At 38.8% G+C, this 17,867-nt stretch overlaps 1 protein-coding gene across 4 annotated transcripts in view; it reads left to right on the forward strand.

The window, feature by feature from the left end:
- Positions 1-17,867, forward strand: part of RIMKLB (ribosomal modification protein rimK like family member B) — a 61,912-nt gene that overhangs the window by 16,578 nt on the left and 27,467 nt on the right. For all 4 annotated transcript variants that reach the window (XM_032390739.1, XM_032390742.1, XM_032390740.1 and 1 more), the window contains one exon: positions 599-827. In XM_032390739.1, the coding sequence (XP_032246630.1) occupies positions 653-827 (175 nt within the window). In that variant the 5' untranslated portion in view covers positions 599-652. The remainder of the gene's footprint in view (positions 1-598; positions 828-17,867) is intronic.

Consider the following 17,867-nt stretch of genomic DNA (forward strand, 5'->3'; position numbering starts at 1 on the left):
TTTGATTTGAATAAAATGGAAAAGGCATCATTATTACCTTATTCATTTGTTTGTATAGTTAATATATAATCACAGCATTTATTTGTGTGAAAGCCAAGAATTAGATTTCTTTTTTTAACATTTATATATATATAAATACTGTAACATTTATATATGTATATATATATAAATTTTTTTAAAAAGATTTTATTTATTTATTTGGCAGAGAGAGAGAGCGAGCACAAGCAGGGGCAGAGGAAGAGGGAGAAGCAGGCTTCCTGCTAAGCAGGGAGCCCGATGCGGGGCTCAATCCCAGGACCCTGGGATCATGACCTGAGCCGAAGGCAGACGCTTAACCGACTGAGCCACCTAGGCTCCCCATTAATATATTTTTTTAAGTAATCTCTATGCCTAACGTGGGGCTCTTAACTCAGCGACCCCCAAAATCAAGAGTTGCACACTCTACCAACTGAGCCAGCCAGTAGCCCCAAATTAGATGTATTTTTTAACAAGAGGAAATGAAATTTAATTTCATATGTATGGGGAGCCCCACAGACATAAAATTCCTTAAGTAGAGTTCTTTATTTACCCTGTTTGTGAATTTTGTCTTTCTGTGTAGAAAGAATCTGCATTCAGGAGGAAATAATCCAGAAGGAAGACCAAGCAGATCAAGATGTGTAGCTCTGTGGCAGCCAAGTTGTGGTTTTTGACAGATCGTCGAATCAGGGAAGACTATCCCCAAAAAGAGATTTTACGAGCATTAAAGGCCAAATGTTGTGAGGAGGAATTGGACTTTAGGGCCGTGGTGATGGATGAGGTGGTACTGACAATCGAGCAAGGAAACCTGGGTAAGTCTAAACTAAGTAATTTAATGGATTTTTTTCTTAGAATATCTTGAATCCACATTTTTTAGGAGTAGTTTGGAGGAAGGAATTGTTAGCCTTATCGTTACGAAGTATCATCTAATCTTAAAATCTAGCATATGTTTTGGTTTTTTGTTTTTTTTTTTTTTTTAAGATTTTGAGAGAGAGCACAAGCCACTTAACCGACAATATTTTGGCCCTCCAAAATCTATATGTTATGGAAGAAATGGAAACATCAGTATTTATTGAACTTCTTATTATGTAGAAAATAGTTGGGAGAGAAATTAAAGATGATCTATTTTTTCCCCCCATTATTGCTATCTAATTTTAAAAGACCTTGTTTATAAAGTGCTCATAAGAGAATTTGTACCTCATGGAGGTCCTTTTAGTAAATGCATCAAATTCCACATGTGATTCTTATTTTCTTTATAAAATATTTTATACATATAGTATAAAATGGCAATACAATTTTATTCTTCTTACTGGATAGAAGTGTCCTAATGATTTGACTTAATTGGTGATAAGTCTGATATTTTTAATATTTCATGTTTGTTTTAAGGTTATAAGGGGAAGATATCTTAGAAATATAGAAATTCTTGGGGCGCCTGGGTGGCTCAGTCGCAAAGTGTCTGCCTTCGGCTCGGGTCATGGTCCCAGGGTCCTGGGATTGAGCCTGGCGTCGGGCTCCCTGCTCCCTCTCCCACTCCCCCTGCTTGTGTTCTTTTTCTCTGTCAAATAAATAAAATCTTTAAAAAAATAAATTCTTTTGAACCGACTTAGGAGTCTTTACGTCTTTGGAAAGTTATGACGTGTTATAGCTAAATCGGTCATTTCTGTTAAGGAGCATCATATGGTGGCATATACATGAAATTTTTAATTAACTTTCAGAAAATACTTCATAGTTTACTGATAGTATTGTATTAAGGTATAAGACAAACACTTAAAATAGATTCTACATAACTTGTTCTGTGTCTAGAATCATAATGAGACCATGTGTTTTAATTTTCTCATCAATAAAATGGAGAGAGATGGTTATTGTGAGAATTAATATTATTCAGTATATGAATTTGCTGTTAGGGTAATTTCATTCATACACTAGTTAATGGATCTAGACTCTTACCTGATAACATGATCCTGTAGTTTAAGTAGGTAGAATCTCTTAGCAGTTACTCTTTACTCTGCCCTCTTGACATTTAATTCATTCTCATTACCTTTCAATAGTTATGTTTTGTCAGCAGATCTTTAATATGTAAATTAATGTACATCAAAGACTTAATAGAAAAACAGAATGATACCCATTTTAGTATAAATGATCCTCATTGCTAATTTAGGATCAAAAGTTATTATTGCTGTAGAAATAACTTCTTTAGAACTGAACTGTTTCTAGATTGTTTCACTTGAGTGTATAAGTAGTAACTACCTTTACAGGAAAGATGCACAGTATTTTATTTTAGTCAAGCTTTCTTTTTTTAGTATATACACCTAGATCTAGCACTTAGTTATTCAGATTCTGAAGATTTGGTATAGAGCCTGTTCCATTCTTTCATAAGTATAATTTAAGTATTTACTATGTGCTAGTTAATTGGTATGGTGTGCAAAATGAGATAGGCTAAGATTAACATTAATCAAGTGATCACACAAATAAGTGTATAATTGTTATAACTTTGGTAAATTATAAAAGGTATGGATGTCACTTTGCACCCCCCCCCCCCCCGCCCTGCACCTATGACAGATACTCTGATCAAAGCAATTAAAATCCCGAATCTAGGGCGCCTGGGTGGCTCAGTTGATTAAGCTGTCTGAATATTAATTTCAGCTCAGGTCCAGATCTCAGGGTCCTGGGATCCAGCCCCTTTGGATTCTGTGCCTAGGGGGGAGTCTGCTTGAGATTCTCTCCCTCGGCCCCTCCCCCTGCTCATGCGCATGTGCCCTCTCTCTCTCTAATATAAATACACATTTTCTCTCTAAAATAAATAAATAAAATCCAGAATCTATCACATTCTTTTACACTTCACAGCTTTTCAACATAAGTGCATGTACAAACTGTTGAGATTGGAGTCAGAAATTTGGACACTGTATTGTGTTAGGAGCCATGCTCTTGAAGTATGTGTGAGAAGAGGCTTAAAGGCCAGTGTGGTACATAGCTCACTAAGCACCACTTTCACAGGCTTATGGTGTATGCTTCTGCATTTTATTTATTTTTTGAAAAGATTTTATTTATTCATTTGACAGCACAAGCAAGGGGAGCAGCAGTCAGAGGGAGAGGTGTTAAGCTATGTTTTAAAAGTTGGAAAACCAAAGGCTGCATAAACATGTATCGGAAAGGATATAGAGAAATTGGAACCCTCCTACATTGATAAAGGGAATGTACAATGTGGCAGTCCCCTTGGGAAAAAGTTTGGCAGTTCCTCTGAAGGTTGGACGTAGAATTACCACAGGATCCATCCCACTCCTGCATACATACCTAAGAAGAGTGACAGCATATGTTTGGGAGTCTGTAAGATGGGTTGGTGTTAATTGTTCTTTAAATGTTTGGTAGAATTCACCAGTGAAAACACCTGGTGCTGTGCTTTTCCTTGGAGATTTTGGATTACTGGTTCAGTATGTCTCTTCTGATTTTTTTACTTCTTATTCAGCCTTACTAGGTTGTATGTTGCTAGGAATTTATCCATTTTTTTCTTGGTTATCCAATTTGTTGTCATATAATTTTTCATAGTCATCTCTTACAATCTCTATTTTTGTGATGTCCATTGTAATATCTCCATTCATTTTGAATTTTTGTTATTTAAGGCCTCTTTTTTTCCTTACTCTCTTTTTTTCTTAGTCTAACTAAAGGTTTGTCAATTTGTTGATATTTCCAAAAGATAGTGTTGGTTTTTTTCTGTTTTTCTCTTTTCTATTTAGGTTATTTGTGTTCTCATTTTTATTTTTATTTTTCTGTTAACTGTGGGTTTAGTTTGTTTTTTTCCGCTTGTTTATGGTGTAAGGTTAGGTTGTTGATTTGAGATTTTTCTTTTTAATGAGCTTTTTTTTTTTTTTTAATGTGCATGCTTATAGCTGTACACTTCCCTCTTAACACTGCTTTCACCACATCCCATAAGTTTTGGTATGCTGTATTTCACTTTTGTCTTAAGATATGTCTCATTTCCCTTGTGACATCTTTTGTCTTATTTGTTTTAAGTGTGTGTTATTTAGGGGTGTCTGGGTGGCTTAGTCCGTTAAGCATCCGACTCTTGGTTTCACCTCAGGTCCTGATACTGGGGTTGTGAGATCGAGTCCCGTATCGGGCTCAGCGCTGGGCATGGAGCCTGCTTAAGATTCTCTCTCCCTCGGGCACCTGGGTGGCTCAGTTGGTTAAGCGACTGCCTTCGGCTCAGGTCATGATCCTGGAGTCCCGGGATCGAGTCCCGCATCGGGCTCCCTGCTCAGCGGGGAGTCTGCTTCTCCCTCTGACCCTCCTCCCTCTCATGCTCTCTGTCTCTCATTCTCTCTCTCTCAAATAAATAAATAAAATCTTTAAAAAAAAAAAAAAAAAAAAAAAAAGATTCTCTCTCCCTCTTCCTCTCCCCACCCCCCTCCAAAAAAAATATTATTTAATTTCCAGATATTTGTGAATTCTGTTTCCTTTTGTTATTAACTTCTAGTTTCGTTTCTAGAAAAGATACTTGGTATGATATCAGTATTCTTAAATTTGTTGAGATTTGCTTTGCGGCTTAAGATGTGATGGATCCTGGAGAAAATCCCATTTGCCCTTGAAGAATGAGGATTGTGTTGTTAGTAGTGTTTTTTATATTTTAGGTCCAGTTGATCTGTAGTGTTTTCCAGTTATTTTGTTTCCTCATTAGATTTTCTGTTTGCTCCATCCATTATTAGTAGGGTATTTGAAGTTTTCATTTATTGTTAGTGTCCATTTCTCTCTTTGGTCTCTCACTGTTCCATACATGTGGGTGCTGTATTGGGTGCCTGCATATTTATAATTGTTATAATTTCCTGGTGAATTGACTCTTTTATCATAATAATGATGATTATCTCTTGTGACAGTTTTTCTTTTATAGCCTATTTTGTCTTATAAGTAGGGCCACTTCAACTCTCTTTCCGTAACCATTTGCATGAAGTATCTTTTCTCAGCCTTTCACTTTCAGCCTTTGAGTGTCCTTACATCTAGAGTGAGTCTCTTGTTGATAGCATATAGTTGGGCATTGGTTTTTGGTCCATTTTGTCCCTATGTATCTTTTCTTTTTTTTTTTTAATTTTTTTAGTAAAGATTTTATTTATTTGACAGAGAGAGAGACAGCCAGAGAGGGAACCACAAGCAGGGGGAGCAGAGAGGGAGAGGCAGGCTTCCCACTGAGCAGGTAGCCCGATGTGGGGCTCGATCCCAGGACTCTGGGATCATGACCTGAGCCGAAGGCAGACGCTTAACAACTGAGCCACCCAGGCGCCCTAAAATTTTTTTTAGAGACAGATGTGGGGAGGGGCAGAGGGAGAGAATCTCTGGCAGACTCCGCACTGAGTGCAGAGAGGGACACAGGGCTCAGTCTCAACGACCTATGAGACTACAACCTGAGCAAGACATTTTATCGTTTTCTGTATGTCTTATACCTATTTTGTCTCTTTTCCTCTCTTGTTACCTTCCTTTGTGTTGTGTTGATTTGTTGTTGTGGCATGCTTTAGTTCCTTATTATATGTATCATCTGTAGGTATTTTATTCATCATTACTGTGAAGATTACATAATACATTGTATACTTTTAATCCTTTTAGGTGATAAATTTATTCATATATCAACTCTACCCTCATAAATTTCCCCTTATTTTATGTTAATAATATCACAAATTACATCTTATGACTTTGTATCCATTGACAGTTTTATAGGCATAGTTATTTTGTATGCTTTTAGCTTTTTTATTTTTTTAAAGTAAGCTCTAGGCCCAATATGGGGCTTGAACTCAGGACCCTAAGATCAAGAGTTGCATGCTATTCCGACTGAGCCAGCCAGGTGACCCTGTATGCTTTTAACTTTTAAATGCTATACCAGCAATAACACTGATTTATGTACTACCATTAAGAGTATTTTAGGATTCTGTATGTATTTATATATTACCTTTACCCAAGAGCTTTTATTTTTTTTATGCTTTTGTGTTGCCTTCTAGCATTTTATTTTTTTTAAAGATTTTATTTATTTATTTGACAGAGAGAGACACAGCGAGAGAGGGAACACAAGCAGGGGGAGTGGGAGAGGGAGAAGCAGGCTTCCCGCAGAGCAGGGGGCCCGATATGGGGCTAGATCCCAGGACCCAGGGATCGTGACCTGAGCCGAAGGCAGACGCTTAACAACTGAACCACCCAGGCGCCCCGCATTCTTTTTAAGATTTTATTTTTAAGTAATCTCTACACCCAATGTGGCCTCGAACTTAAAACCCTGAGATAAAGAGTCACTCACTCTACTGATGGAGCCAGCCAGGAGCCCCTGCCTTGTAGCACTTTTATTTCAACTTGGACTCTCTTTAGCATTTCTTGTAAGGCCAGACTATTGGTGATTAACTCCTCAGCTTTTCTTTATGTGGGAAAAACCTTTATTTCTCCTTAATTTTTGAAGGACAGTTTTGCTGGATATATTGTCTTGTTACATTTTTTATTTCAGCACTTTGAATATGTCATCCCACTATTGTGTGATTTCTGCTGAGAAATATTTTGATAATGTTATGAGAGCTCCTTCGTTTATGATAATTTGCTTTCCTCTTTCTAGATTTTTTTTTTTCTGTTTGCCTTTTTTTTTTTTTTTAAAGATTTGTTTGTTAGAGAGCATGTGCACACGCGCACGGGAGGGAGGGAGAGAGAATCTTAAGCAGACTCTGTACTGAGTGTGGAGCCCAGTGTGAGGCTCGATTTGAGGACTCTGAAATCGGGACCTGAGGCAAAACCAAGAGTCAGACACTTAACTGACTGCACCAGGCAGGTGCCTCTGTCTTTGACTTTTTAGTTTGATTTTGTGTCTCAGTGTGAGTCTCTTTAGGTTCATCCTACTTAGAATTTTTTGAGCTGTTTGAATATGGATATCCATTTCTTTCCTCAGATTGGGAAAATTGTCAGTCATTTTGTCAGACTCCGTGCTTCTTTGTCTCTCTTCCTTCTGGGACTTCCATAATATCAATATTGGTCTGCTTGAGGGGTGCCTGGGTGGCTCAGTCAGTTAAGTGTCGTACTCTTGATTTTGGCTAAGGTCATGATCTCAGGGTTGTGAGATCAAGTCCCGTATCTGGGTCCACGTGCTGGGCATGGAGCCTGGTTAAGATTCTCTCTGCCATCTCCCGCCCCCCCACCATAAGAGATTGGTGGAAGTTGTCTATAAAGATTGAGAATGGTGGCTTTTTTTTTTCAAATGCCCAAATACCAACAAAAAATAACAAGGCATAAAGAGAAACAAGGAAGCGTGGTCCAATCAGAGAACCAAAATAAATATCCAGAAATCACCTTAAGGAAACAAAGATCTAGTACACTTGAAACTAATGGAACATTGTGTGTTAACTATACTTAACTAAAAAAATTTTTTTAAGGACGCCTAGGTGGCTCAGTCGGTTCAGCATCAGACTCTTGAATTCGGCTCAGGGTCATGAGATCGAGCCTTGTATCAAGCTCCATGCACAGCAGGGAGTCTGCTTAAGATTCACTCTTTCTACCTCTCCCTCTCCCCTCTCTCTATTGATTGCTCTCTCTCTCTAAAATAAATCTAAAAAAAAAATATTAAAAAAAACACCCTCTCCTCCTTTAGCTTTGTTCTTCTTTTGTATGTTGATGTCAGAAAATTATATCTTTATACGTTTTGTGTCAAAAAGCAATCTTTTAAAATGCATTAGTCTCCTAGGTTATATAGAAAACAAGAATTGGAGTTACAAACCAGTTACAGTAATACTTGCTCTTAAACTAATGACTTTAATTTTTTCTTTAAATGTATTAGTCTCCATTGTCATGTAGAAAACAAACTACGGTTACAGTTTGTTAAAATAATTTTGTTAAAATAATACTAGCTTTTTCTAATTGCTCATGTGTTTACCTTTGTTGAGATCTTTATTTCTCTGTATGATTTGGAGTTACTGTCCAATGTCCTTTCATTTCACCTTGGCAGCACTCCCTCATATTTGAAGGACAGTTTGTTGGATATAAGATTTTTGGTTGATAGTTTATTTTTAGCATTTTTAATATATTGGCCCCCGATCTTCTGGCCTCCAATGTTTCTGATGACAAGTCTGCCGATAATTTTATTGAAGATCCCTAGTATGTGATGATCTGCCTCGCTCTTGCTTCGTTCAATATTCTTTGTCTTGGGTTTTAAAAGTTTGATTAGCCTGAGCCTGAGTTCATCTTACTTGGAGATCATTGAGCTACTTGTTTGTTTATATTCATGTCTTTCATCGAATTCTTGAAATTTTCAGCCATTATTTCCTCTTTCCCCTTTCTTTCCCACCCACCTCCCATCCCATGCACTCTTGGTTCTCTCCCTCACTTCCAGACTCCAACAGTACAAATGTCTCTTCAACTTTAGTCATTTTTTTCTGTCTGCTCAGATCTGCCTTTGAATCCATCTAGTGAATTTTTCATTTCTGTTATTGGACTTTTTTTTTTTATGATTTTATTTATTTGACAGAGAGAGAGCACAAGCTGGGGAGCTGCAGGCAGAGGGAGAGAGAAGCAGGCTCCCTGAGGAACAGGAAGCCCGATGCGGGGCTAAATCCCAGGATCCTGGGATCATGAGCTGAGCCAAGGCAGTTGCTTACCAACTGAGCCACGCAGGCGCCCTGTTATTGGACTTTTCATTTTCAGTCTATAGTTACTCCTTGGTGTCTATGGTTTTTTTTTTTTTCAATTGATTTTTCCATTTTTTTTTCGCCCATGGTTTTCTTGATTTTCTTCTCATGTTTCTTTAGTTCTCTTACCATCTTTGAGACAGTTGTTTTAACTTCCTTGTCTTGTTGATTTATTTTATTCCTTTAAACGGCTATACTTTCCTGTTTCTTTGTGAGTTTTTGTTTTGTTTTGTTGAATATTGCACATTTGAATCTAATAATGTGGTAACTCTGGAAATCAGACTCTCCTTCTTCCCCAGCGTTTGTGTTTTTTGTTTACTGTTTTTGTTTTTTTGATTGTTGTAGGCTGTCCATGTCCTGAAGATTAGCCTGGGCTGTAAATTGAATGTCTTCTGAGGACTTCCCTAAACCTTTCCTTAGTTATGCACAGTCACTTGGTAATTTTTCCCATATATGCAATTGTTTTTTAATGTCCTGGTCTTTCATGTCTGCGTCCTGAATGGGGAAAATGACAAGACATAGGGGAGCAGAGAGGATATTTGAAGAAAGAAATCCCCTGGAGTCACTTCACCTGGAAGGGGAGGGGCTTATAATAATGGGTAGGGTAGTTGAGCAATGATGGCTACTGGCCTCTGCAACTTTGTGATTAGAAGCTGCAACCAGGAATCAGAGGAGAGGTCTATGTATTTGAAGGACAGGGTCCTTTTAGTGAACCCTGTTCCTGCAAGGTATGTCAGTTGCCCCAGGAACAGGTGCATAGTGTGCCTTAGGGGTGGGGGATGGATAGTGCTACTGTGCTTAAGAGTTGAAATTGACCAAAATTCACTGCATTTTACCCTTCTAGTCATTTCCTGAAAGTTGCAATCCCTCAACAGACTTGGGAGCTCTAAAACAGTTACATCTGACAGATTTTGCCAGTGCAGTAAAAATCTAGGGGCAGCAGACCGATTCCTGGTGCACCCTACGCCACCCTTCCCAGAATCGTCTGTGTTGTCATTTTTTTTTTTTTTTTTAAGATTTTATTTATTTGGGACGCCTGGGTGGCTCAGTCGGTTAAGCGTCTGCCTTCGGCTCAGGTCATGATCCCAGGGTCCTGGGATTGAGTCCCGCATCAGGCTCCCTGCTCTGCGGGGAGCCTGCTTCTCCCTCTGCCTCTGCCTCTCTCTCTCTCTGTCTCTCATGAATAAATAAATAAAATCTTAAAAAAAAAAAAAGATTTTATTTATTTGACAGATAGCGAGAGAGCTAACACAAGCAGGGGGAGTGGGAGAGGGAGAAGCAGGTTCCCTGCTGAGCAGAGAGCTTGACATGGGGCTCCATTCCAGGACCCTGGGATAATGACCTGAGCTGAAGGCAGCCGCTTAACCGACTGAGCCACCCAGGTGCCCCCTCTGTTGTCATTTTTAAAAAAAGAATTTGAGAGAGAGAGAGCATGCACGCGTGTGTGCGTGCATGAGTGGGGGGGAGAGGGAGAAGCTGACTCCCTGCTGAAGTGAGCCCAATGTGGGGCTCCATCTGGGGCTCAATTTCAGGAGCCTTGGATAATAACCTGAGGCAAAGGCAGGCGCTTAAGTGACTGAGCCACCCAGGCACCCCCTCTGTTGTCATTTTTTATTGCGGTTCTCTGTCTTTTTGTTTTGTATTTTATTTGGGGAGTAAATCTCTTATTGGATATATGTATTGTGAATATTTTTTTTCACTCCGTGGCTTGCCTTTTCACTCTGTTAATGGAATCTTTTGGTGGGTGGAAGTTCCTAATTTTAATTAGGTACAGTTTATATTTTTTTATTTTTAAAGATTTTATTTATTAGAGAGAGAGAGAAAGAGAGAGAGAACATGAGTGGGGAGGGGCAGAGGGAAAAAAGCAGACTCCCTGCAGAGCAGGGAGCCTGACAGGGGACTTGATTCCAGGACCCTGGATCACCATGCCCTGAGCAGAAGGCAGGTGCTTAACCGACTGAGCCACCCAGGTGCCCAGTATTTATTTTTGTTTTGGTTAGTGCTTTTTGTGTCCTAGTTACGAAATACTTATGCACCCAAGAATTCCTTTGAGATACATACTGAAATACCTACTCGATAAAATATGACATAAAGGACATATGGTGTGGTACCATTTTCTAAAGGGAGAGCTATATGTAATTATAACTTTTGCTGTGACCCTGTGATTTTATACTTTACCCATGAAGACCTTTGTTGTCTTCTTTAGGAAGAGATGGCAACAACTCGATTTATATTCTCTAGAACTCATTTCATACCTGAAACAATCTGTAATCTCCTTTTCACATGTTGTCTCTGGAAAGATGTTGAGCCTGGAAATTTGAGTCTAGTTTTTTCTTTTTTTTTTTTTTTAAGATTTTATTTATTTGACAGAGAGAGACACAGCGAGAGAGGGAACACAAGCAGGGGGAGCAGGAGAGGGAGAAGCAGGCCTCCCGCGAGCAGGGAGCCCGATGCGGGGCTGGATCCCAGGACCCTGGGACCATGACCTGAGCCGAAGGCAGACGCTTAACGACTGAACCACCCAGGCGCCCCTAGTTTTTTCTCATTTTTAAAAATGGTTTTGTAAGAAGAAATCAGTTTGCTTTTACATATATTGTGTTACTTTGTTTGGTTTTAATTTCTAGATTTATAAATTACCTCCTTTTAATACAGACATATACCCATTGCCCACGTCCCCCATCCCCCCCCATGTTATCGTGCTCTCATGAGGTTGATTCGGTTATTTGAAGCAGGTACTGTCAATGACACCTCAGCTGCTCCCAATTTATTGGGCTAATACCCACTCTTTGGCATTTTCCCCCCATTGTTGCATTAGTAAATAAACCTATCCCCAAATAACACTTAATTATTTCATATAATTGAAACATTTTAATTTATTCTCAAGATTTTCCCCTGGAAGTTTCCTCTTAGTTAATTGCTAAAGAAAGAGAAAGGAATAGTTTGAGAGTAGTACTATATATGAAGCATAGCACTAGGCGCATATATCTTGTTTTTTCTCTTTTTAAAAATACTAATAGCTTGGGCGCCTGGGTGGCTCAGTTGGTTAAGCTACTGCCTTCGGCTCAGGTCATGATCCTGGAGTCCCTGGATCGAGTCCCACATCGGGCTCCCTGCTCAGCAGGGAGTCTGCTTCTCCCTCTGACCCTAACCCCTCTCATGTGCTCTCTCTCATTCTCTCTCTCTCAAATAAATAAATAAAATCTTTAAAAAAAAAAAAAAAATACTAATAGCTTTATATTTTTACTAATTATAAAGTGACGTAAACAGTACTGAAATATAAAATTAAAGCAAATATCATCTGATATTTTTACCATCCACAGATCACTGCTAACCCCATACACATAAATGAATTATAACATACCTACTGTTCTCTAAATTTTTTTTTACTTATCAGTGAGTGTCACCTGTGTGCCAAGATATTAGGTATTGGAGATACAGAGTTTAGCAACGTAGCCCTGTTCTAAGTGCTTCATGGCCTCTTTAAGGTAAGTGGGAGACATGGACATTATACAAAAGCCAAAGAAATAATTACACACTTAAGTGGTAGAGAAGTAAAGTGTGATATGGGAATCCAACGGAATCAGTAGAATCAAATGGAACCAGTGGAATCTACTTTTATTTATTTTTAATATTTAAAAAAAAAATTTTTTTTTTAAAGATTTTATTTATTTATTTGACAGAGAGAGAGAGAGAACACAAGCAGGCGGAGTGGGAGGGGGAGAAGCAGGCTTCCCGCTGAGCAAGGAGCCTGATGAGGGGCTCAGTCCCAGGACCCTGAGATCATGACCTGCGCCGAAGGCAGTCGCTTAACCAACTCAGCCACCCAGGCGCCCCTAAAAAAATTTTTAAATAATCTCTACACCCATCATGGGGCTTGAACCCACACCCCTGAGATCAAGAGTTGCATGCTCTACCAACTAAGCCAGCCAGGTTCCCCCAGTGGAATCTAATTTAGATTGAAAGGTTAGAAAAGGCCTCTTTAAGGAAGTGACACTAAAACCTGAAGGATGAGTAGGTATTATCCAGGGGTACAGTGAGAGGAAGAATATATGCTTTGCTCTTATGTAGTTCTAGGAGAGGAATCACTGTTTGTTGCCAGACTGTCCTCCAGAAAGTTTGTACTACTGTGTCTTTTTCCAATATCCTCTCCAGTGTGATTGTTTGCATTTTAATATTAGACCACAAATGGCCCTGGTTGAGTCACTTTTCTGCTTAATCTTTTAGGAACTTGGACTGTGATTCCAAACCCAGCTGGACAGTGAGATTTACAGTTGAGTATTTCCTTAAGTCAGAAAATAAGTTGAGTATTCAAAGGAAAAACCTTTAATGTTTTTAGTCATCAGGAAGAAAATCTTTTCTTGTTTGAGCTCAGGCCCCCTGTTCCTGTTACCAAAATAGTTGGGAGCGTTGATTATGTTTAGTCTCCATGCTGAATTGGTCTGGATGTTTATTAATTCTCCAGTGAGATACTTGAATCAAATTTTATCTTCTCTGTCTTCTTAGCACCGAGTACCTATAGTAGTCAGAAATCAGAGCAGTTGCCTATCCCTTTCCAAAGTAGTTCAGGAAAGTGAAGCAATTGGATTAGTTGTACCTTTAGTGCTTTAAACTCTTTCTGATTTAGGGATCAATTTTCTTATGCAAATGTCTGTACTTTTTATATGTGATGTTGAATATTATAAATTAAGGTATGAATGTATAATGTATGTTCATATGAATAAAAGTTAACTGATAATTTACAGAGAAGTGAGATAAATTAAGAGATGTCATATTCTTGCAAGTAAAAAAGCAGGTTCTTAATTATAGATGCCATGTCAAAATAATTCCCTTGGTTATGATGTAGGATGAGATAGTGATGAAGACGTTGAATATCCCTGGTCAGTGCCCCTGAACTATATTTATTAAAGATAACCAAAACTGTCTTACCAAATATTATTAAATTGTGTGGACTACATAAAATGTAGATAAAGTTGCTAGTTCAGTTCTTGGCCTTCAGTATCTATCCTCCCCGCCCCCCTTTTGTACAAACAGCACATGGATTTCCTTTTGAGAAATTCCCTCACTGTCTTGGTGAGACTGTAAGTCAGTGGTGCATTGCCCGTTGTTAGTCAAGCTAGTCTTCTCCCCTGCTCCGTTTTTTGTTTTGTTTTGTTTTAAGGTTTTATTTATTTGTCAGAGAGCGAGCGAGAGAGAGAGTACAAGCAGGGAGAGTGGCAGGCAGAGGGAGAAGCAGGCTCCCCGCTGAGCAAGGAGCCCGATACGGGACTTGATTCCAGGACCCTGGGATCATAACTTGAGCCAAAGGCAGGCGCTTAACTTACTGAGCCACCTAGGTGTCCCTCCCCTACCCCATTTAAAGGTTTTTTTATTTTAGAGAAAGAGAGCGCAAGTGGGGGTGGGGCAGTGGGAGAGGGAGAGAATCTCAAGCAGATTCCACAACGAGCTCAGTACCCCATGTGGGGCTTGATCTCCCAACCCAGAGATCATGACCTGAGCCAAAATCAAGAGTTGGGTGCTCAACCGACTGAGCCACCCAGGCATCCTCTCTTCCCTTTGAATTTGAGCAGTTTGACTCAAGGATAGAAGGAGAATGTTTGAAATTTAATAATGTTGGTATGGCACTTACAGATTCTAGGTCCTGTCTTGGTCCTAGATTCCCAGAATGGCCCTTGTCTTTTTTCTGCACCTGTTTTGTCATCATTCTTTTTAGTTCTAAGCACAATCCTATATCCATCCATTTTTTTTTCTTGCTCAACTTAACTAGAGATAGTTTCTTAAAATCAAATAACCTTAACCAATGCAGAAATTAATTCCCGAGAAAGTTTGCAGATGATAGACCTTCAGAGAATTGATTACTTGGCATAGATAGGATAGAAATCAAATTAGTACGATTCCAGAATGGTAATCTAATAACCCATGATACACAGTGTTCAAAATGGTGATTAAGTAGTTACCTTTATTTACTTAGAACCATAGTCTTATTGAGGATAAAGCTCAGGGGAATGATAGGTGTTGCCACAGAAAACCTTTTTAAGAAAGTATGAGGAATTTGGAATGGAAGACTAGAATGGCCTTTTGAAGGAATTGGAGGAACTTAAAGGAATAAATGAGTTCAAATGTTCCAATTCTTTTTTCAAGGCAAATAATAAAATTCAGGGGCTTTCTAGTATCTGGGACTATAGGTCTAACTTAACCATATATTCCTGCTGAAAAGCCTTCCAGCTATCATGCTGCTTAGTAAATTAGCACAGCTAGAGATTTGGAGGGAATTCATGTGACATAAAAAAAGAGGTTGTGCTTTAGAACTAGCTAGATTTAATTTTCCTGGCTGATCTAGTTATTAAACCTTTTGTGGTTGGTCAGATTGGTTGTCTGGTTTCATTTACTTGCTGGGAAATTAAATCTGTTGGTAAGTTCTCTTTCTAACAAGTAGGAATAAAAAATTAAAAGGCCTACTTTATAATGTGCTCAGGATTACTTGAGATGTGTATAAAATTCCCTGGTATGGTATCTCACACATAGTAAGTATTCAGTAAATGATACTGTTATTAATTGGCAACAGGAAAACATGATAATCTTCTGTTTATGCAAAGTACTTTATGCAAAAAATTATTTTTGTATTTATTTTTTAAGTATCTACACCCCTTGTGCGACTTTAACTCACAACCCTGAGATCAAGAATCACATGCTCTACTGACTGAGCCAGCCAGGTGCCCCTTACACAGAGTACACACAGTACTTTTGGTATTTGTGAAATTGGATGTTCTGATTTTTTTTTTCCCCCAAGATTTTTTAATTTATTTAGTTGACAGAGATTGAGAAAGAGCACACAAGCAGGGTGAGCAGCAGAGGGAGAGGGAGAGGTAGAAACAGGCTCTCTGCTGAGCAGGGAGCCTGATACGGGGCTCGATCCCAGGACCCTGGGATCATGATCTGAGCAGACGCTTAACTGACTGAGCCACCCAGGCGCCCTGGGTGTTCTGATTCTTGAAGACTATTCTGTGAGAGGTACCCAAGTGACAAGTCACCATAGAACTTAAGAGTAGTAGTCAGTGTAGTTACTAAACTTCGGTGAAGAATACTAGTCTGAGGTCTTAGAGTTGAAATTATAAAATTATATATATTTTTTACAAACTTATATAGCGATATACAAAGCTTATCGTAAATATCAACTCATTTGATCCTGGCAGTAATCCCATGAGGTTGGTACTGATTGTTTCTGTTTTACAAATAAGAAAATGGAATCCTAGGTTGGTTAAATGTTTTTTTACCCTAGATCATAAAGCTGTAAGTGGTGGAGCCAAGATTTAGAATCAGGCAATCTGTCTTCTGATCTTGGAATATATTCATAGTCTCTTTTCCTACATATAAAGTGGTATACTATAAATACTCTCTCCTGGTTTTTTCCTCCATTTGATTCTCTAGATTATTTTTTTTTCAAGATTTTATGTATTTATTTGACAGAGAGAGGGAGGAAAAGCAGAGGGAGCAGCAGACTCTCCGCTTAGCGGAGAGCCCCGCATGGGGCTCGATCTGAGGTCCCTGGGATCATGACCTGAGCTGAAGGCAGATGATTGACCCACTGAGCCACCCAGGTGCCCCTGATTTTCGAGAGTATCTTATGCAAATAATGTCTGCAAATGATGACAGTTTTCTTCTGCTTGATCTTAAAGGGAGTACTGTGAATTTATTCCAGTAAATAAACCTGACATTTACTATAGATTTTTTTGGCAAATAACCTTTACCAAGTTAAGGAAATTCCCTTTTCTTCCTAGTGACCAAAGAAGTGGTTAAAGCTTTTTATTTTTTAAATTATTAAAGATTTTATTTATTTGAGAGAGAGAGAGAAAGATCGTGAGCAGGGGGGGAGGGGTAGAGGGAGAAGCAGGTACCCCGCTGAGCAGTGACCCCGATGCTGGGATCATGACTTGAGCCAGCTGCCCGAAGTGTTTCTCTTTAAATCACATACTCATCAAAAATTGTTAATGGTCAGTTTGGTTCTAGCTATTCTAGTGGGTATGAAATAGTGTCTAGTTGTGGTTTTATATCCCAGTTTACTAATAAGGTTGAGTATCTTTTTTTTTAAGATTTATTTACTTATTTGAGAGAGAGAGAGAGGGAAGGGGGTGCACAGAGGGAGAGAGAATCTTAAGGACACTGTGCTGAGTCTGAGCCCAATGCAGGGCTCGATCTCATGACCCTGAGATCATGGCCTGAGCTGAAACTAAGAGACCCTTTAACAGACTGTGCCACCCAGGCACTCCAAGGTTGAGTATCTTTTTATATATTCATTTGGGTATCCTCACTTGGAAAGTGACTGTTCAAGTGTCTTCTCCATTTTGCTGTTGGGTTGGTTGTCTGATTATTTTACTTTTAAATGCATCATTTGTAGCTTGCTTTTTAACTTCTTAATGACGTTTTGTTATAAAAGAATTTACCTTTAGTGTACTCTTAACTTGTCTTGTTTATGGTTGATTTCTTTCTGTACCCTGCATAAAAAATCTTCTGTGTTGAGGTCATGAAGATAACCTCTTATGTTAGCTTTTAAAAAGAGAGTTAACTTTAAGGAGTTTTGTCATTCACATGTAGATTTATAATCCACCTAGAATTGAGATTTGTGTGTGGTGATAGGTAATGGTAAAGTTTCATTTTCTTTCCATTTGCACCCTTTACTAAGGGAGACTGACTTTTCCCTACTGCTCTCCAGTGTTACCTTTATAATCAAGTTGTCTGTACATGGGTGGGTTTATTCTGCTCCTTTGCTTAATTTTAATTCTTTTCACCAGCATGACAGTGGCTTAATCACTACAGTGTTAAGATACCCAGTAAGGCAGTTCTCTTTTTTTCGATTGTCTAGTTATTCATGTTCTTTTGCATTTATTCATAAATTTTATTTTATTTTAGAGAGAGAACAAGCATGAGCAGGAGCGGCAGAGAGAGAGGGAGAGAGAATCTCAGGCAGGACTCCACACTGGGTGTGGACTCTTGAGATCATGACCTGAGCAGAAACCAAGAGGCGGACACTTAACCGACTGCACCACCCAGGCACCCCTATTCATAAATTTTATAGTCAGCTTGTCAAGTTCCACAGAAATACTGCTTGGAATTTTGATTAGGTTTTTATTGAATTTATAGATCAATTTGGGAAGAAATGACACATTCATACTATTGAAAATATTTGCATGTGCTCTTGGGCTTGTTCTCTCTCAGTTGTCTTTAATG

The sequence above is a fragment of the Phoca vitulina genome, unplaced genomic scaffold, assembly GCF_004348235.1.
Source record: "Phoca vitulina isolate PV1807 unplaced genomic scaffold, GSC_HSeal_1.0 scaffold59, whole genome shotgun sequence".
Taxonomy (NCBI): domain Eukaryota; kingdom Metazoa; phylum Chordata; class Mammalia; order Carnivora; family Phocidae; genus Phoca; species Phoca vitulina.